This window comes from Callorhinus ursinus, unplaced genomic scaffold, assembly GCF_003265705.2.
Source record: "Callorhinus ursinus isolate GAN/ISIS: 27379988/994484 unplaced genomic scaffold, GSC_fseal_2.0 scaffold41, whole genome shotgun sequence".
NCBI classification, from domain to species: Eukaryota; Metazoa; Chordata; class Mammalia; order Carnivora; family Otariidae; genus Callorhinus; species Callorhinus ursinus.
In genome coordinates this window covers 2404900-2425301 of record NW_027397103.1, presented here as the reverse complement: position 1 = coordinate 2425301, position 20402 = coordinate 2404900, and the positions used below count along the sequence as shown (strand labels likewise).

The 20402-nt window shown below is 57.8% G+C and overlaps 2 protein-coding genes across 4 annotated transcripts in view; one reads left to right on the top strand and one right to left on the bottom strand.

Annotated features, from left to right (window-relative positions):
- Nucleotides 1-20402, top strand: part of SIRT4 (sirtuin 4) — a 250319-nt gene that overhangs the window by 169318 nt on the left and 60599 nt on the right. The gene's annotated exons all lie outside the window — the stretch shown is intronic.
- PXN (paxillin) overlaps nt 2753-20402 on the bottom strand; it is a 47751-nt gene continuing 30101 nt past the window's right edge. Inside the window, exons 2-15 of one of the 3 annotated variants that reach the window (XM_073881015.1) lie at nt 14907-15133; nt 14485-14600; nt 13992-14128; nt 13702-13903; nt 12731-12866; nt 10193-11065; nt 8770-9045; nt 8208-8522; nt 7470-7568; nt 6921-7091; nt 6621-6794; nt 5929-6010; nt 5635-5783; nt 2753-4903 (exon numbers count right to left, since the gene is read on the bottom strand). In XM_073881015.1, coding sequence (XP_073737116.1) covers nt 4637-4903; nt 5635-5783; nt 5929-6010; nt 6621-6794; nt 6921-7091; nt 7470-7568; nt 8208-8522; nt 8770-9045; nt 10193-11065; nt 12731-12866; nt 13702-13903; nt 13992-14128; nt 14485-14600; nt 14907-15133 — 3224 coding nt within the window. In that variant the 3' untranslated portion in view covers nt 2753-4636. The remainder of the gene's footprint in view (nt 4904-5634; nt 5784-5928; nt 6011-6620; nt 6795-6920; nt 7092-7469; nt 7569-8207; nt 8523-8769; nt 9046-10192; nt 11066-12730; nt 12867-13701; nt 13904-13991; nt 14129-14484; nt 14601-14906; nt 15134-20402) is intronic. The other 2 variants (XM_025889548.2, XM_025889549.2) reach the window with 2 other exon arrangements.

The following is a 20402-nucleotide window of genomic DNA, read 5'->3' as shown; positions in this document are numbered from 1 at the left end:
AGACGATGCTCTGTGCTGTTTTTCCAAAGCATGCTCCCACCTGAGGGGTCGTGCACTAGCTAGTCCATCTTTCCGGAAGGCTCCTTGCCGATATCCACAGAACTAACTACAAGTCTTGACTCAAATATCATGTGCTCAAGGGGGCCTACCCTGATCGCCTTATTTAAAATTACCCAAAAGGGCGCCTGGGTGGCTCAGTTGGTTAAGCGACTGCCTTCCGCTCAGGTCATGATCCTGGAGTCCCGGGATCGAGTCCCGCGTCGGGCTCCCCGCTCAGCGGGGAGTCGGCTTCTCCCTCTGACCCTCCCCCCTTCTCATGCTCTATCTCATTCTCTCTCTCAAATAAATAAAATCTTAAAAAAAAAAAGACTCTAAAATTACCCAAAAAATCCACTACCACTCTCCCCTGACTCTGTTCTATTTTTTCGGTAACACTTACACCTTTTTCTTTTTTTTTTTTTTAGTACTTACACCTTCTAACACACTATATAACTTACTATGTTGTGGTTGTCTGTCACTCCCTGCAAGAATGCAAGCTCCACAAAGCAGAGACGTTAGTCTTGTGCCTGGCACATAGCAGGCATACAATCAATATCCGTTGAGCAAATGAATGCAAGGTTGCAGTCAGAAGACCTGGGTCCATATCCTTCTTGTACCATTTGCTGTGTCATCTTAGGAAGTGATTTCACCTTGTTGAGCCTCTGTTTCCCTTTCCTTAACTGTAAAATGGGGATAATGAAGTATCTACATTCTAGAGTTGCTATCAGGATTAAATGAGATATGTGTTAAGACTTAACACAGTCGGGGCGCCTGGGTGGCTCAGTTAAGCATCTGCCTTCGGCTCAGGTCATGATCCCAGAGTCCTGGGATCGAGCCCCACATCAGGCTCCCTGCTTGGCAGGAGGCCTGCTTCTCCCTCTCCCACTGCCTGCTTGTATTCCCTCTCTTGCTGTGTCTCTGTCAAATAAATAAATAAAATCTTTACGAAAAAAGGGGGGGGCGCCTGGGTGGCTCAGTCATTAAGCGTCTGCCTTCGGCTCAGGTCATGATCCCAGGGTCCTGGGATCAAGCCCCACATCGGGCTCCCTGCTCGGCGGGAACCCTGCTTCTCCCTCTCCCACTCACCCAGCTTGTGTTTCCTCTCTCACTATCTCTCTCTCTGTCAAATAAATAAATAAAATCTTCAAAAAAAATAAAAATTAAAAATAAAAGACTTAACACAGTCCCTGGAATGTAGAAGGAAGTTGCTAAATTCTAGTTTCTTTTATTATGCATTCATTCAACACTTATTTGAATGTGTGTCCTAGATCAATAATTTTTTTTTTCTGGTAATGACTGAGGTAGATCCTAGGGCAGACGGGGTGTTTCTATCTTCACCCTTTCAAGTTAGAAATTTTTGTATTTCTGTTTCAAAGCCTCCTAGTGCCTCTGGTAAACAGCTGTTTAGAAAACCGGTCAAGTCAATTACTGCTAAGATCCCTTTTTAATGACAATGTATTACTGCATGCTCAGCATTGTGTTAAGTACTTCGTACACATTACTGCTGTGAATTTTGCAACAATTTCCTGAGGAGGTACAGTATTAGCATTTCCGTTTATCAATGAGAAAATTCACAGAGAGGTTAAACAGCTTGCTCAAGCCCCAGTGAACAATGGCTTCGGAACTGAAATCTAGGAGCAAGTTCAAAGCCCATGGGCCTCACGATGCTATACAGTCCCTTCCAAACCCTGAGGCTGTCTCTCCCCAAATGCACTTTTCCAAGTATATACACACTCACATGGTAGCTTTCCAAGGACATCCTGGCTCTGATGATATAAATACCCTCTCTAATTGTAGTACATCAATTCAATGGAATATCATGGAGCCATTAAAAAATGATGCAGATCTATATTTATTGACACGGGAAAATACAAAGTACAGTTGAGTGAAAAAGCAGATTACAGTGAATGTGCCATATCCATTTCTAAAAATGAAATAAATTTGACATGGTCTGGAAGAATAAACCGTCATCACCTTTGGGTGAGGGTTGAAGGTAATTTCCACTTGAGCTCACCGTGAAACGGCCAAGATTCCAACTAGAATTCAACATGCTGCTTTTGGGAAACCATTCCAGAGAACAGGGAAATTGTGAAACACCTCAAAGGGGAACAATGCTATTCAGGAAGGTGCTGGGGGCTCAGGACTGGAGTTCTGGCTCAGACAAGAAGGAAGCATGCAAATATGGACACGACCCCTGGGGGGCAGTAGAGACCCATACGCCACTGTAAGTTCGCCAACTTCCGCTGGGAAGGTTCCACACCCAAGGTGTGGTGCCAACACGTGGGCGGGGGGGGGGGGGGGTCTGGTCAAAGCAGGAACACAGGCAGAGGCAAGCCCTGCATTCACAGCCGGCCTCTGTGCTCACTAAGAGGACTGTGATGTGCATGTCAGTTCTCTTCTCTGAACCTTTTTCAGGTTCTTTGTGAGGCCACCCACAGGCGCACATGATGCCCTCAGCGAATCCACAGCCGAGCACTGGAGCAGGGCCTGACCCACACAGGGCCCAACACTGCTCCCCTGCTTTTCCTCACCCACTGATGAGGGAAGAGCAAAGCTCATGAAGGAATACCATCATCCCGGTGGTGGGGGGTGGGGGGGTGGCTTTCTAACCTCAAGTAAGGGAACATCACTGAGTTACCTTTAATATGGTCCCCATGAGTGTGGGGAAGGTTTGGTCTCTCTTCTGGTACCAAGAAAAGGAACTAGGCATGGGTGAAAATAATGGCAAACTTTATTGGCATAAATCACAGGAACTGACATGGGGAAAAGCCAGGTTAGAAGTTTACAGAGGAAAAAAATAAAATAAAATCATCAAATAACCACTGACCCAGAGGATGGACCCCAGAAACCCCAGTCCCCCCCTAGGGGAGGGGCCTGGGGCAGGTCACTGTAAACAGAGCAATAAGGCCTATGGGTAGAAGTGGAGACATCAGACCTTTGGAGGGGCCTGGCTGACGTCCTCAGACCGGGGCTGCTCCCAATCCTGCCTCAAAGGAGGGGACCCTCTCCCAAGACCCCCGCACGCTCAGCCTCTGCTCTGAGGCTAGTGGAGTGGTCTGGCTCTTCCTCACTTTAGACCCCACGGGGGCCCCTTTCTGCTGACCCAGAACCCCAGGCCTGCCTGCTCCCGTTTCCTCCACGGGGGCCAGAGCTCTGGAGGCGTCCCACTACTTTAGCAGGATCTGTCCCTCCGCCGAGTCCTATCAGGCCCCCTTGCAACCACCTGGGCCCTTTCCCCAGACCTCCAGTCTCCAGGAAGGGCAACAAGTTTGGGGAAATGACGGGCCCAGTGCAATCAACAAGACCCACGGTCAATACCAGACACCAGCTTTCCTCAGAAGACAGAAGAGCCACAGAAAAGCAATGAGGAGGCTGAGAATATTATCCGGTGGGTTCTCTTTGCTGCCAGAAAGTTCACAGGGGAGCAAATGCTCCTGATGGCTTACTCGGACAGGAATCAGCACCCCCAAAGTGTACTTTCCCCTTCTCCTCCCTCAGGAACAGGACAGATGAGGTTCAGAATGCTAGGCCCCAAAGGGCAAGACACCCTGAGGCCAGTTTCAGTTAAGAGCTTGCCGGCCCAGGTAGTATCCAGGAAGGGGATTTAAAATACAGCAGTTTATCAAACGGTCCTGGTGAGCTGTGAAGTTAAGGAAGGGGAGTCAGAGAGCTGCTCCCGGTTCACCTGCTTGTGCTAAGAAAAAATAAAATACAAATTGCTTCCCCACCCCCAAGCCCTCAGTACAAGGCAAACCCCACACCACAGCCACTGTCACCAACAGGACCAGTGGCCATGGATGAGCAGAGTACAAAAGGGGACATCTTTAAAATCTCTTCAAAATCATTTTGTATATAGAGAAGTAAAAGCAACTCAGACGGTATGAATTCAAACCTCAGTGTAGAAATCTATCAAAGTCGGTACAGTGTCCAGGCACGGGGGGGAAAACTCCCCACCTCACACCGTCCCAGAGACGGAGGAAGTGACTATAAAACATTATTGCTGGAGAGGCCTTTCTCAGTAGAACCAGAGCAGTTATGGGGGCTCGGGGGGCAGCGGCCCAGGCCCGGGGAGACCGGAAGGGCAGGAGCACAAGAAACCTTCCGCGGCCCCTCAAACACTTCCACCCTTGGATAGATGAATTTATGCTGGCATTGTCTGAAGGGAGCCGGTATCCCCCAGTACTCTCAGGACAAAGATAGGTCAGGTCAGAATCGGGGAGAAGGATAAAAAAAGACCCCGTCTGACCCTGCCTGCCCTTGCCCCTGGCTCCACTGCCAAAGTAGGAGTAAAAGATGGCTCCAGTGTGGGCTGCTGGCCTGGCCAGGCGGGTTGGCGGGGACACACATGGTGCAGGGCGGGGCCCTCCAGCCTCCGCTCCGGGGAGGACGAAGAGCTGACAGCCGGGGGAGGGCTGCAGGAGGAAGGCCCAGAGGCTCTGGCAGGGGAAAGAAGAGCAGGGCCTCTCGCCAACCTGCACCAGCCGAGGGTACGGGTTCCAGTTTCGGTCGGGTTTGCCCCTTCACCCCTGGGCAAGGCCTCTGGGTCACAGTAGCCGTTGGGGAGGCTGGGCCAGGGCAGGGGGACCATGAAGGGTGCCTAGCAGAAGAGCTTGAGGAAGCAGTTCTGACAGTAAGGCTTGTCGTTCTGCTCCTTGAAGGTGCCCTTGTTGAGCTGCTTGAGGCAGAAGGCACAGACGAAGTGCTCCGGGTGGAATTTCTTGGCCATGGCGGTGATGCAGCGGCCCGTGATGGGCTTCTGGCAGCCCGAGCAGAGCGAGCCTCGACGCTCGTGGTAATGCACCTCACAGTAGGGCTGCCCGTCGTGCTCAAAGAAGCTGCCGTTGACAAAGGGCGTGAAGCACTCCTGCCAGGCAGAAGAGGGGGCAGGGCGGAGGGCGGGGGGCTCAGGCTGGGGCTCCAGGCTGAGACAGCCGCTGTCAGGCTCATGACTCCCACTGGCTAAGCACTTCCTATGTGCCAAGTGCTGCACTAAGCACTTACTGCATTCTCCCAACGGAGGAGGCAACTGAGGCCTGGAAGTTCAGTGACTTGCCTGAGGTCACACAGCTACTAATAAGCTGCACAGCCTGGATTCAAAGAGAGGTCTGACTCCTGGGCAGGTGGCTGAACACTGTGCCCAGAAACCAACCTGCATACTTGGGTATAAAAGGCACTGAGAAGTCCTGAGGTGAGCAGTGTTTCCCAAACTTATCTGGTCCGAGAGCCCTTGTTGGATCCCTAACGTCTGTGGACTCCCGTTACCCCCAGAACACAGTCTGGAGACCACTGGCTGTTTCCACTGAAGCTGGTACTGCATTATCTCATTTCATTCTCACATGCCCTTCTGCTGAACACGACGGGTCCCAGGGCTGCCACACAGGACAAGGCTGGGGCACATGCCTGCCTTCCCCTTGGTTTCTCCCAGCCTCACTGTGAGCCCTGGCCCAGAACCCACTAGATTTGAAGAATTACACCCCCTATCTGCTCACCCCTTCAATAACCCCTAAGTTAGATCCAGAGAGCACAAGGGGGTGGGGGGAACCTTCTCTCCCAGCGGCCCACTGCCAGCTCCCTCCAGATGAGGGAGCTCCTTACCCGGCACACAAAGCATTCCGGATGCCAGAGGGTGCTGAGGGCCGAGATGTAGTTCTCCAGGATGGCCCGGGCACAGCCGCCACACTTGGGCGCGAACATGTCAAAGTAATCCTTCCGGCAGTAGGCCTTGCCGTCCTTCTCATGGAACCCTGAGAAGCAGGGGTTTGGGGGGCCGAGTGAGGGCCTCTAGAGATGGAGCCATCCTGACTCTAACAGCAGCGACGTCTCCTGCCCCTGCCTCCCAAGCGCTGGCGGGGGGGGGGGGCAGCAAGGTGGTCTGCCTCCCAGTCATACCTTCGGGACCAAAGAAGGCTCCACACTGGGCGCAGAAGAAGTGCTCAGGGTGCCACGTCCGGTCAAGGGCTGTCACCACTTTCTGTGAGAGCAAAGTGTAAGATCAGAGACCCGGTGCCAGCCCACTGGCCAGATCCCACAGCAGAGACTCACCAGCAGGACTGTCCTTCCCACCGCCCCCCCCCCCCCCCCCCCCCCCCCCCCCCCCCCCCCCCCCCCCCCCCGAGATCAAGTCTCTGCTCACTGTGCTCTGATTACCACCGGGAATTCCAATTTATAGAAGGATGTGACATGCCAGACACACTCTCTCCCCTGAATCTTCCCATGCGGTTAAGGTCATAGGTTCTATTGCGACTCCCATCTTATGAGTGGAGAAACAGGCTCCAAGAGGCTGAGCGTTTCTCTCAACATCTCACAGCAGGAGAGGGAGGGAACCAGCACTCCACTCCATTTATCAGCGCAGGGCTCCTAAGCCCTGGAGTGTCCGCAGCAGGGAATCTGGGATGGGAGGTGGAAGGGAGGCAGAGGCAGAGGGGTCCTGCATCCAGCCTGGGTTTGGATCCCAGCCCCACCACTTCCTAGCTGTGTGAGCTCGGGCTCGGGCTTGAGTGGCCCCCCTGACCATGAAATGGCCAGAGCCACGGTGAAGAGCTGGGCGGTACGCCAGCCTCCCGCCAGCCGCGGGGACTCACATCCAGAATGGGGCCGTTGCAGTAGTAGCAGCGCGGGGAGAAGAGGTTGTGATAGTCCTTTTCACAGTAAGGCTGTCCATCCCGCTCAAAGAAGTTCCGGGATCCGATCTCCTCTTGGCAATGGGTGCAGACGAAGTGCTCCGGGTGCCACGTCTTTCCCATGGCGGTCACAACCTGGGGAAAGAGGCGGCACGAGGCTCGAGGCTCAGGGCCCTGGCCTGCCACAGAGCACCCTCCCCAGAGGAGCCAAGTTCCGGCCACCTGCAGCTCCCTCCCCTGCTCCACCTCCACCTTCATCACCTGCCCAGCAATGGGCTTCTTGCAGGCCCCGCAGACCCCTTTGGCAACTGTGGCGACCCCCAGTTTGTTCAGGTCAGACTGCAGGCTTCCCAGCATACTATCCAGCTGGCTCCCAGGCTTCGGGGGCCCCCCAGGGGGAGAGCTGCTCCCCGTCTTCCCCTGGGCCATGAACTGTGGAGACAGGGAGAGAGGCAGTCAGGACTTCCAGGCTTGGGGATGAGGTCTCGCAGCACCGCGGCACCGGGGGCTTTTCTCCCTCCGGGACAGAGGGGCTGAGGGAGGCAAGCAGTACAACCTCCTCCAGGGCCGCTGGAGCCCGCAGCCCGGAGCCCAGAACCCGGAGCCCAGAACCCGGAGCCCGCTGCCCAGAGCCCGCAGCCCGGAGCCCGGAGCCCAGAACCCAGAGCCCGGAGCCCGGAGCCCCGGGGGGGTGGGAGTGGCATCCACAAGACATCCTGGCGGTCAGAGGGGCTTGAGGCACCCCACTGGCCTGACCAAGGCCCAGAACACAGGCAAGCAGGACCCTAGGCCCCCAGCCTCGGCACTGACCCCTCCCTTGTCCTGCCCTTCGGGACTGCTCTGCCTGTCGCTCAGAGGCCAGCTGGCCGCCCACGCTTCTCCATCCACCACTTGCTCCAGGCCCTGGATCTTGGATAGGGGAGGAAACGAGGACAAGAAAACTGTTTTTAATTAAGGAAGAAAGAGAAAGAGACCTCGGTATCGGACCATTTCACAAAAGGGAATCTAGGATGAGATAAGAGGATCCCCCCGCACACACACCACCCCCCCACCACTGGCAGTACCAGAATTAGGAGGAAAAGTCTAGAGAAAAATGACCCAGAGAGAGCAGCCCAGGGAGAGATGAAGAAGGATAAGAAGGGGAGCCAACTAAAGGCATGGACACTGGAAAGGAAGGGTAAGTGGGGCTGAGAGCACAGAGGCCTCCGGGTACTGGCCTGGGGGCTGGAGGGGAGGAGTAGGTTTGGCTTCCCTTCTGGGAATGGCTTCCGCAGGGGAACCTGCAGCAGGACCAAGGGCCATGTGGAAGGGGCAGGCAGAGAGAAGCCCCACTGGGAAGGAGGCGGACAGGGTATCAAGGGGCTGGGAGTACAGACAGCAGGTTAAGAGAGGGTCCAGCGTCAAGGCAAGGTCTAAGGAAGGGCGGTGGTACTGTCCTGACTTGTGGACGGAGGGCCAGAGGGGGTGTGTGTGTGTGTGTCTATGTGCCCGCAAGTGTGCAGAGTGGGGACATGGCCCGGGCGGCGGGACGGGGACAGGGAGGCCTGCCTGCATCGGGGGGAAGAGCGGGTCCTCGTCGGTCTGGCAGCCCACGGACCTCCAAGTGTGGGGTGCAGGAGCGGGAGGGGTGGGGCCCCGCACACCCTCCTCCCGAAGCCCTGCTGCAGCACTCAGGACCCCAGGGGAACCTCGGGCAAGAGTGGAGGGCCCCAAGGAGGAGGGGGCAGGCAGGCTGGGCGAGGGAGAAGGGCTGCGGGCTGAGGCGTCTTTGTGCTGCCAGAGCAAAGGGACAGGAGAGAGAGGAGAAGCCAGAGCAGAGAAGGTTCTTCTTAGGGGAATGGGGGAGCCGGGAGGGAAGACGACCTGGGCAGAAGAAAGGAGGGAGAGAGATGAAACAGAGCGGAGGAGCGGGGAACGGCGCCATCCCCCAGGCTCCCCCTGGGCCTTCCCATCCTGGCACCAAGAGTGAGGCCAGCCTCACCAGGCCACAGGCTGCAGGACCCCTTCCCCCGCCCTCCCTCACACACCACATCTCCCCTCCAGCCATCCTGGGCAAGAGCCTCCTGGTCTGGCCCTGGCCCTGGCCCAGCCCCGGGCACCTCCTTGCTACCTTCTCTACAAGCTGCCCCCCAGCCCGCCTCCCACGAGGCTTCACAGTGATGATGACACCCTCGGTCAGCCAGTCCTCGGCGGGGGCCCCCGCTGCCCCTGCTGCCCCTGCTGCCTCCGGCTGGATGCCCAGCCGACCCTGCAGCTCTGCGATGAGCCGCTCCTGGGAGGGGATTCTGCTCAGGGTGGCGGGGTCCAGCCGACGGCGAGGGGAGGGCTCCCGGGACATGGGGTGTGCGCGGCCCGTCTCCCGGCTCCTCCTGATCACAGAGCGGATCTGGGGGGGGGGGGAAGCTGTCACTGTCCCACTCTGGGCTCAGCCCAGGCTGCTCAGTCCACACACAGGTGCCCCGGGCAGGAGGAGAGGGCAGAACAAGACTGCCAGAGAAGAGCCAAGCAGAGGTGAGGTGGAGGCAGGGGGCAGAGCAGACCCTCCACCCAGCGCTCACCTCCAAGTCAGCAATGACATTGGGCAGGACTTCACCTCCAGGGGCCTCAGCTTCTCTATCCTTGAAATGGGGTTAAAGTATTTTCTTGGCTGATTATTCCAAGATTCTTTGAAAGGACGTAAGTGGATATTCTTGAAAAGGCATAAGGCTCTTTATTTGATCTGTCGTAGAAAAATGTGATCTTTCCTGCCAGTAAATCTTTTAATTAGTTTTCTTTTCCTGGTGTGTATTATAACCTGCTCATTTGTAGTGCTTTTGGATTTTTTGTTGTTGCTCTAGTCTGCTTTTTGGAAAGGACATAAAATTTTAATCGAGCAAGAAGCAAATAAGAACAATAACATCAGCCATGCCTTATTGAGGACCATGTGCTGGGTTCTCAGCACTTTACAGGCATTACCTCATTTAATCCTTGGACAATGATCAGGGGAAATGGTCTATTACCACCCATTTTCTATTTTTCAAGTAGGCTCCACACCCAACATGGGGCCCGAACTCGCGGCCCCGAGATCAAGAGTCATACGCTCTACTGACTGAGCCCGCCAGGCCTCCTTACTATTACCCCCATTTTAAGATAAGAAAGCTGAGGCAGGTAGGGGTTTGCCCAAGGTCAGACAGGGCAGCAGGTACTGGAAGCGTGGTTCGTATTCAGTACTATCTGGTTCCAAAGCCCATGCTTTTAACCATTTCACACACATCACGTCAGGAGCTCAGGGGTAGTCCATCTAGAGGAAAGAGCCTTCAAACAAGCAGGAGGCGGACTGTCACTAAGAGAATTTCCAGGGCCCAGAGGCTCCACTGGCCCCACAGAGCCCACTGCTGAACACTGGTCATCAGGGTCACAGGCCACGCGATCTTGGGTTTGCCGCCCAAGCAGACATGCACAGAGTGGGAGGCTACATGCGGTTAGCCAGGCGTGGCCCACACTCAGGCCCGCCCAATGGCCATGCCCGGCAGCCGTGCGAAGCTTGCGCCTGCCTGGCCAGAGGTGCAAATCCTCTCAGTCGTGCTGGGCGTGTCCATGACCATGGCAGGTGGAAGCTCCGGCTGTCCCCTCTTGGCCTCGGCAGCAGCTTCGGTGGCGCCCTCTGGCCGCGTGGGGGTGTCGGGTCCCTGGGTGGGCCTGACCAGCCTTCCCCTCATGGGTGTCTGTCCACCTAACTGCTCCTCGTCAACTGGGGCCGGGCGGCTGCTTTCCGGCTCCCCTGGCTCTGGCTCTGCCCTCCGCTCCCGCTGTCCACATTCCTTTGTGAGATTCCAGGTGTCTGGGAAGATAGCCTGCCGGTCCCCGGCCACGACAGCTGGCTCAGGTACTTCCTGGAAGCTGGGTGTGGCTCCGCCGGGGATCTCAGGCCTGGGCGCCTCCAAAGCCCACAGCTGCTCCCGAGCGGCAGCCATGGCTTCCTCTGGGTACAAGGGGTTAGCCAACAGCTCCTGAGGACCTGCGCACCCAGCTTGGCGGGGTGGTGTGTGGCAGGGGGGCGCCCTGGAAAGCTCATTTGTAAGGTTTGGTAGGTTTCTCCAAACCTGAGCCTGGCTCTCTGCACCAAACGGCCCCAGAGAACCCTCCACAGAGGGAGACCTTGAGCCGGGAGTGTCAGGTGTCGCCTGGAGGCCAGCCAAATCAAGCCAGCTGGGAGCCACAGGAGGTAGAAGGCCCCACCCATTACCCTGGCCCTCCAAGCAGCGGATCTCCTGGGTGGGAGCCTGGCCTCCAGAGGGGGGCTCAGTAGTGGATGGCAAGAATACAGAGAGCCCAGGAGGAGGAGGAGAAGAAGGTATGTGGTGTGGGGATGGCGCCGGTTTGGGAGGCAGCCCCAGGGAGCTCAAGGCCACAGCAGAGGAGCTGGTCTAGACAAAAGGCAGAAAGGAGAGGAGCAGAGATGGGAGAGGTAAGGAGAGGTGCTATCTGCAAAGGGTGGGCTTGGCCTGAGGGCTCTGAGAGCCACCACCGACAGTGCCCAAGACCAGACCGAGGTGGCTGAGAACCCGAAGCATGGGGACTGGCCTGCGAAAAAGACCCAGACCCCACAAAGGTGGGATGGAGGCCATCAAACCCAGGCAGTAGAAAGCCGCCACTGAGCCACGCCTGTGGCGCCACCCCAGTCAGAGTAGGGACAAGGGAGAAAAGGCTACAGAGGGTGGACCACGGGAGACAGTGACCAGGAAGGGCAGCCCAAACGCTAACTGAGAGAGAGTCGGCCGCAGGCAGCTGCTCTGCTTCCTCCAAACTTTGCTCAACCTGGCTGTCTCCCCCAGACAATCCTAGCCTTCCTGCGTCCCCCAAGACCTTCATCTTGGGGCACAGCTACAACCAGCGCACCTTCTTGTGGGCACTACAACGCTGGCTGTCTCAGAAAGTAAAAACAGGGGCGCCTGGTGGTTCAGTCGGTTAAGCGTCCGACTCTTGATTTCAGATTGGGTCATGATCTCAGGGTCCTGGGATCAAGCCCCACATCAGGCTCCCGCTCAGCAGAAAGTCTCTCTCTCTCTCTCTCCCTCTGCCCCTCCCCCTGGTCATATTCTCTCTCTAAAAATAAAAAAAAAAAAAAAAAGGGGTAAAAACAGCCTAAAGGGTGGTAGCGCAGGGCTCCCCAAGGCCAACACCAAAGCCCAAGGGATTTGTTTCTGATGGTGGCCACTCACCACCCACAACCACTGGCACGTGAGGGTCACAAGCCCAGGTAGCTCCCATCCCCCACTGTGAAACCCCAGCTGGAGGGACTCCTGGAGGTACCCCTCAGGGCCAAGAGCACTCAGATGGCCTGCTCCCCTTCTCAGATTCCCTACTTCATGCCCCAAAGATCTCAGGCAGACCCACGTGGAAGGGTGAAGTCAGCAACTGCTGGAGATCAGTCAGGCACTGCATCTTCTAAATAAAACATCTTGGGTCTGGCAGGCCTGAGAGGCCCAGGACGGGAGGGGAAGGGATGCCGCATGCGGGACTGGCCCAGGAGCCTGAGGGGTTTCGGTTTCCCACAGACAAAACCTGTGGGGGCTCAGGCCTGTGGAGGGTAGGGGGAAGGATGGAGGGAGGCTGGTAAAGGAGACCTGTGCATTCAGAAGCCAGAGGCAGACAGAAAAGGGATGTGCTGAGGACAGACAGCCAGTGTGGGAGATGGGGCTCCAGGGCAAATGACCTCTCAGGCACAGGATCCCAGGCCCACACGGCCCAGCAGAGAATGCCCTCCCCCGCAAAGAGCAACCATCAACACAGAACCCTTTGTCCCAGCTTCCTGATCCCCTGGCCTGGGTGGCTGGGAGCTGGAAGCAACCCGGGAGGAAGGAATTTCCCTGCTAAGTGCTTCTCTGCCCTCAGATGCCATGAGGCAGCCCAGTCCCCATAAGGCCTGGTCTGACCCTCCCTCCCCAGCATCCTGGCAAGGCCAGAGCCCCGGAGGGTCCCTGGCTCAGGGTGAGGCACCCAAACACTGAGGGCCCGAGTTCCAGCTACTCACGCTGAGGCAGAGGGGAAGAAGAATGTGGGGGCAGGGAAGAGGAGGGGTCTCGGAGCACCTTGAAATCCGAAAGGGAGGCCATCAGCTCGTCCAGCTCCCTGGTGGCTGAGGAGGCTGAGATGCGTGTCTGCTGCTGGCTGGAGGTCACTCGCTGAGGGCTGCTCATCTCACCCTGGTTCACAGTGATGGCAGGGCTGCAGGGCGGGCAGGGCATCAGCGGGGACCCCAGAGGCCAGCTCCGTGTCCCCCCAGAGTGGTCCCCTCCTCTCCAGGGTCTCAACATCTCAGCTCTCACATGGGGGCCCCCCTCCAACTCCAGAGAAGCCCACCAGCTCCCGACCACAGCCGCGGGAACAGAGTTGAGGTAGGAGGTGGGAGAAGAGGGCAGCTCGACGGGCCCCTTGCTCAGGAGGACAGCTCTGGCCCTCCCAGCCCGAGTTCAAGCTCGCCTGTTAAACAAGCCCAAGCCCCACGTGTGTCCCCCCCCAACACCGCATGATGTACCTGTGAGATTGTTCCAACAACACAGTAACACCAAGAAGGGCTAACATTCAGTAACCACCAACCATCCATGTGCGTTATGTGCTCTGAGCCAGAAACCATTCCAGAAACTTTCCGTGTATTATTGGGTCTCATCCCATCAAGGCAGGTGGCCTTACCGCCATTATCCCATATCTCTTTATCCCGTTTTACACACAGGAAAACTAAGGCTTGAGAGACAACGCTCAGTAAGGACGGAACCAAGATCCGAACCCTTACAGCGTGGCTCCAGACCCTGCACAGATAGCCACTAAGCTATCGGCACCCTCGGCATGCACAATGTCATCTTTGCTGATGGTTGGGGGCTCACTGAAGGCAGGGAGGGTGACCATGGGACTCTGCGAACCCCCCAGTGCCTGGTCCAGGGCCTGGCAAACAACAGGCCCTCGCAGAGGGAAGGGGTGACAACTGGGCCAAGCGGACAGACACCGGAGTCCAGCGCTGGCTGGGCAAGACCTCCCCTGCCCGGGAGAGCCCAGTGATACTCACACGGGGCTGGGCACGGAGCTCTCCAGTTCATCCAAGAGACTCTCCACACTGGGCCGTACATCCTCCAGGCCACGGCCCCCATTCCGCTTGGGCTTCTCTTTCGTCAGAGGCCCGGCTTTGCCTCCCAGTGGGCTGTTATTCTCTGGGATGCCATAGTGGGGGCTCAGAGCCCCAGGCAGCGGGGGACTTGAGTTGGCCTCATCTTGGAAGAGCGAGAGAGAAAGGCTGCTCAGCCCTGACCCCTCTGGGGATCCAGAGGCCAGCAGGTGGGCCCAGGGGGCCAGTCTTACCTGCAGGGAAGCCCGGGGGGTTATGCTGCACCGCGTTCAGTTCCAGCAGCAGGCGGTCGAGTTCAGAAAGGTTGCTGCCCAGGGAGGAGCTCATCACCGTGGGTGAAGGCTCGGCCGACTTCTGCTTGTTGGGGAAACTGAGAGGCAGAGGGGAGGCCACCGTGAGAGGCACCCCCCAGCTTTGGCAGCCCCCCCAAGACTCCAGGGGATTAAGGTGGCACGGGTGTGAAGTCTCCCCCAGCAAGAGATGGGACAGTGGGGAAGGGATGTGCTGAGAAGAGGGGAGGAAGGAAGTCTTGCCTCAGCTCCTCAACGACACACGGGGACGTGACAGCCCAGCCCTGCTACTGTACGGGGATGGCAGTGCTAAGGCCACCAGGCTAGCCCAAGACAGGATGAGCTGGCCAGCAGCCTCGGGGCCTTGTGCCGGCTGCTGCCAGGCCGGAGCCCTGGCCCTGGCAGGGAAGGAGCGCTCGGAGGGCTGTGTCACTACCTGTAGACGTGCTCTTCCTCAGCGGCTCGGGAACACGGGGGGCCGGCGCCGTCCTGGGGGACAGAGGCGCTGCAAGTTTTGGCACTGGAGCCGTACACGGGTGACGGGGACTGAGGCTGCAGGGAACAGAATGCTCAGAGCTTCCCCCAGGGGAGGAAAAGGAACAGCCCGAGTCACCCCCAGGAGGCTCCTGCTCACAGACCGTCTCACCAGGGAATTCCCACACTCCAGCCAGGAGACAGGTGATTAATACTTGGTCACTTGCCCCCTCACGTGGCCTCTGGGAGACCCGGCCGTTTCCTGGCCCCTCTCCCCATCGCCCTGATCCCATTCGTTCCTGGCTCCCCAAGCTGCTGCCAGACAACCTCCTACTGCCCCAAAGCCTCGATTCCCTGTCTACCCGGCCCCTGTCCCCACCTTACCTGCTGGTGGATGAATCGGGAGGCACTGGGCTGCCACTGGTCTAGGGGGTCAAGAACCGTGCCATTGAGGGCCTCACTGGACGGGGGTGGCGGGACAGGGGGTGGCACGGCAATCTCCTGGTATGTGTGGTTTCCAGTTGGGTATGAGTAGGGGGTCTCCTCGGGCAAGAACACGGGCCGTTTGGAGATGTGGGAGGTGGTGGACTCCAAGTCTGCCAGCAGGGCGTCTGCAGAGAGAACACGCTCAGAGCTGGTAGGAACCAGGGATCCTGGGAACACACCGTCCAGGGGCAGTGCCCTCCCGGCCTGCTGCACCCAAGAGTTAATGACTTCTGAGCACCTGCCCCACCCCTGGGAGAAGGAAGCCTCGGAGCAGGAAGCTATCAGCCCAGACCAGCCTGGCTAAGAACCAGCTTCTACTGACCTCTTCTCCCCAGCCCAAGGCTGAAGGGGCTGTGGAGGCTCCTGGGCTGCCCTTGAGGCTCTCCTACCTCTGGCACTCGGGCACCTGCGTTCCCTCCCGACAGGGCTGTGCAGCTGGCTGGCTGGAAGTCAGAAATGCCTGCCTAGAACTCGGCACTCTGACTCCACAGGGTAAGGCGGGGAGAATGGGCGGGAGGGGCCCCACGTCATGGGGAGGGGCCCAGGCAGTGCCAGGTCCCACTTAAATTCCAGGAGCTTGGGCTTTCTCAGCAAACCACCCCCCCCAACTGGAGTGGTCCCTGGGGTATGGTACCTGCCTTTCTGACCAGGTAGAAGCAAAACCCCAGGCTCCATGCTCCTCCCGAGGCCCTGGGCTACAGGGTAAGGTACGTGGGGAGGTGGGGGCTGGGTCAAGGCTGGTGCAGTGTTCCCCACCCCCTCAGCTGAGCAGGGGGCAGGACTGCTCTGTAGGCTGTTTCTGCGGAAGCCTGGCAAGCAGCCTGGCCCCAAAGGCTCCAGGGCCCCGCTACTTTGCTTTTAACAGCAGAAGGGAGCCGAATCGAGTGCAAGCTTCCATTACCCTGGCTCCGGGCGGCCAACAGGGGGACCCTGGATCTCCCCAGTCTCCAGACAAGAGAATAGCTGGAGGGGCAGGAGTAGGAACCGCCGACAACCCCTCAACTTCAATCCTCCCCCCCTGAGACCCTCAACAGCCCCACAGCCCAGAGAGCCTGGCCCCAACACCACACCCTCATTCCTACCATATTCAAGGACTTGCTCACTCTCACTTTCCATGCCGACCTGCTGGGGGTCAGAAATGCTCAGTCCCTGGCGCCGAGGATATCATTTATCAGAAAGCAACGGCTGTATCTACACCAATCCCTAAGAACAGGCACCATGCTAGGCACTGTGTGTATGGGGTCTCTCCGTGAATCCTAAAATACTGGATAAAAGCTGGAATTCTGATCCTCCCTTTACAGACGGGGAAAGGGCCTTCAAGGGGTGGTGGAACCTGCCCAGATAACAAAGCCAGTGAGAGACAGGACTGTCTGGCTCTTCAGTAGCCCCAAGCCCCAAAAATCTGGCCCGCAAGAGTCTGCTGTGATCACAACATGATGTCATATTTAAACGGTACAACTTCCTGACTGTCGGGGCCCAGGCTGATCCTTCTTCACGCCCTGTCCTCAACCCTACCCCTGCTCAGTAGAGGGAAGCAAGGGGGGCCCACACCTCCCAGCTGCCTGCCCTGCCCTCCCGCCCCCAAGGCTGGCCACACCTACCCCCAGCTCTTACCCAGAGGGTCAGAAGGGGAGCTTGTCACAAGGCCCAGGACCCTGGGGCCAGCAGCCCGGCATAAGGGTCTCCTGACTTCCGAGGAAAGTCAGTTCCTGCAGCCCTCTCCCCCTCCAGATCCTCTATAAATAGAGTCTGGCTTCCCGTCTCTAGCAAAGCAGAACTAGAGGCCATCAGTGTGTGCCTAGGTAATGACGGAAAAGGAACCAGTGTCCAGGACCAATCTCAGTGGCCTCTGAATGGCCGCACCTGCTGCCTTGGCTTCACACGGCATCCCCACTTCCCCTGGGCCCGATTCAGCAGGGGCAGGGTCTCCCCTTTTCCATCAAAGGCAGAGCCAGCTGGAAAACCCCACAGGGCTCCCCCAAGCAGGCACCACGTACAGCCCCAGTGGGAGTAACAGGAGGGGCTGCCGCGCCTGACGGCCCCCCAGGAGCTTTACCCCGCGTTCCTTCCCTTCCTCCTCACGGCAACACCAGCGCCGAGGGTAAAAGTGAGGCGCAGGGAGGCAGAGTCACGTGCCCAGGCTGCCAACGCGGGCTGACGGGACCCGGCCAGGATCTGAACTCGGGGCTCTCAGGCTCCACTCAACAGAAGACAAATGGTTAACCTATCCCATCAGACCCTCGAGGGAGGGCCTCCACGGCCTTCTGCCTCGAATCCCCTCCCCCTCCCCCAACTCTAAGTCTGGTTTACAATTTCACTGGGTTCTTTTACACACCGATGCATCTGTTGGTCAGAAGGAGCAGTCCTAGGGGGACAGAAACAAAAGGTCCCAGGAGTTCAAGTCCAAGCTCCTCTATCTAATCTCCACGGCCACACAGCCAATCCCTTCGCTTCCCTGAGCCTCAGCTGCCCTGGCAAGCTGGGATTCATAATTCCTACCTCACAGTATCAGTGTGAGGTCTACATGGGATAGCAGATGCTACAGGACATGGGAAGCTGCAAATATCAGATCTTATTTGTTTTGTGAAATTCTGAAAAACATCTTCCTCCCGGGAGGTCAGGGTAGGATGCAAAGTACTCACCACTCCTACATCTTCTATGGGTAGAATCTGGACAAGACATGACAAGGGCAACCCTCACAAGAAAAGCGAAGGAATAAAGTAACATTCAGAGTGAAGCGTGTGTGGACGCCAGGGGAAAAGCACATCAAACGTGTGTCTGCCTGAGTGGGAGAGCACATGCAAGAGGCACTCCTTCTCTCTCTGCACCCTTAGTCGTTGCTCAGTGACTGCACAGGACGTGGTGTCACTGTCTCCCCAGAGCTCCCCACAAATGCCTCAGGGAAAGGAGCCAGGAATATAGGAGGCAGCCAAGGAGGCCTCTGGCCTCTACTTTGGTTTTCTATGGGTTCAGAAGGTCACTATGTCCCCAAAGCCTGCAAAATGGTTTCGGGCCAAAGTCTCCTTGCAAGCTCAGCAAACTCCTCCCCTGCTTGAGTTACCAAAGGTGGCAGAGGGAAGAGTGCTCAGGGGCGTCCACTTGCAAGCAGTATCCCATGGGTGGGTCCTCCAGTCTTCAGCAACATCTACTGCCTGGTACCTAGCTCTAAATACCCGACGGCCGGGCTCAGAGTCCTTCTACCCAGACCCCAAAGAAGGTGGAACACCATCCCCCTCCCAGTGTTTGTAGGATCCACTCCAGATACACAGAGGCAGTACCAGAAGGTGGGGGGCAGGGGGGCACTCCTTCTTCCAAGCTAAGAAGGCTCCAAACGTCCTGAGCATTTCTCCATTAAGTTTCTGGGTCCAAGCCTGAAACCTTGCGGACAAGTCAGAGCCACCAGGACCACCCAAGCCACCCTGCGGAAGGAAGCTCTCCCTGGGGCTTCCCATCCCTTTTCTGGAAGAAACCACCCTAGATGCTGCAGGCTTTTTGTCTCTCTGGGCGCGCTGATGCATGTCCTAACAGAAAGTGGAAGTCTGTGGGTGAGACCGTCCGATGTGTGTGTGCCAGGGAGAGGGGGTTCTCCTCTCCAGGTAGATGGGGGAGGGGATGGCAGGCCGGGGGCAAAGTCTCCAGCCCACCAGGGGCAAAGGACACCCAGCTCCGCCCCGGCGAGGAAGGAGTGCGGCCCATCCACTGCTTCCCGCCAGAGGGCGCTATTGGGCCGTCGGCTCCCTGCGGCAGGCACCGTAACCGAAGGTAAACTCGCGCAACCAGGAATTTTCGAGCCGGGGAAGACCGGGAAGCCCCGGCCATGGGCTCCCGGGGGAAATTTCAACCCCGAGAAAGCTCGGTGAGCTGGAGGGACGGAGCAGCTACGGGAGGAGCACGAGGAGATGCCAAACCTCCCACCCAGGTCTGGGGCACACGAACATTTGAAGGCACGGCCGAAGAGTGACGCAGCCCCACGGGGCTCCGGAGACTCCCAGGGACGCGTGCCCCTCCGCAGACGCAGCGCCGGCGGCGCCCCCGTCCCCACCCCGCGGCCGGGCCTGGGCCCAAGCAGCCGCTCAGATCAGGGGTGCCTTCGGACCCGCAGGCCGCTCGGGGGCAGGCGGCCGGGGCGGGCAGGGCGCACCCGGCCAGGCCGAGACGAAGAGGCCCTTTCCGGGGCCCCAGCGACCCGCCGAACGTAATCCTGCGGGCCTGGCGGGCGGGACGGGGAGCAGGAGCCTCGGGGTCTGCAGCCCCGAGGGGGCTGAGGAAGTTAAGACGCAGCCGTCCCCGTCTGGCTGCCCAGGGAGGGAGGGGATGGAGGGGCCGGTCTGCCTGCATTCCAGGACGCAAGCCGCAGCTGCGCCCCTCACATTCCCAAACCAGACCGGGGATGCAGGACAGGGGCAGCCTGGCCCTCCTCATGTCCCCCAGACTGTGGCTCTGGGGGACCTAGGCTGACCCACTGACACATGATACCCTATAATAATCTAAAGAGATGCAATGAACCCCTTCCACCTCCACCTCCAATGAAGTATAAAAACAAGTTAGACTCACAAGCCTGGCTTCCTCCTACCCAAGCCCTGGCCATTCTTGAGTGTGTGATAAAGACTGCCAAGACCAGAGTTGGGCAGATGCCAAGAGATAAAGGTCTATCATCCACCAGGATCCCTCTAGTGGGGGAGGGGGGCGGGGGTATGGGGGAGGGAGGACCCAGGACTACTCCATTCTCTCCTCCCAGGTTCTAAAGACACTAGATGTTAGAACTTGCCCAGGGGGATTCTGAGTCGCACAGATTCTGCTCCGCGGCCAAGCTGCTCAGCTGGGCTGCTTAACGGTTCTTGTGCCCCAGTTTCCTTGTCTGTCTGGTGGGAATTCCACCATTTTACTCACAGGAGCAAGGAATATCATGAAAAAATGGATACACAGTGCTTGCTTAGCACTGTCCCTGGAAGAGAGCACACTCTCAGTAAATTGCTAACCTGAGGGGAGCTGGCTCCCAGAGAGATGGTGAGCCCTGGAAGGGAAGAGAAAGCGCCTCCCCTTCCTATCCCAGTCCTGAGGCAAAGGATGAGCAGTTTGGGGCACCCCCCTGGGGAAAAGAAAGCCACCCTGGAGAAGCCTCCGCACCAGGTCTCCACGGATGGACGGGGCAGGTAACACCCCCCACTCCTCCACCAGCAGCAGGGGGCTGAACTAGAAGAGGTGGGGTCCTTTAGCCTTCAGGAAGGGCCCACCTCAAAATGCCTTGCATTCTAGAGGCCTGGCCCAGGAGAGCCCGCACTTAGAACTCAATCTTTTCAAGACTCCACTCCCCAACCTTCTTTTCACGGGCCTTAACTCAGCTTTCGTCACCCCAGGGCAGGGCCTGGCACAGTTTCCTTAGGAGCTGACAAG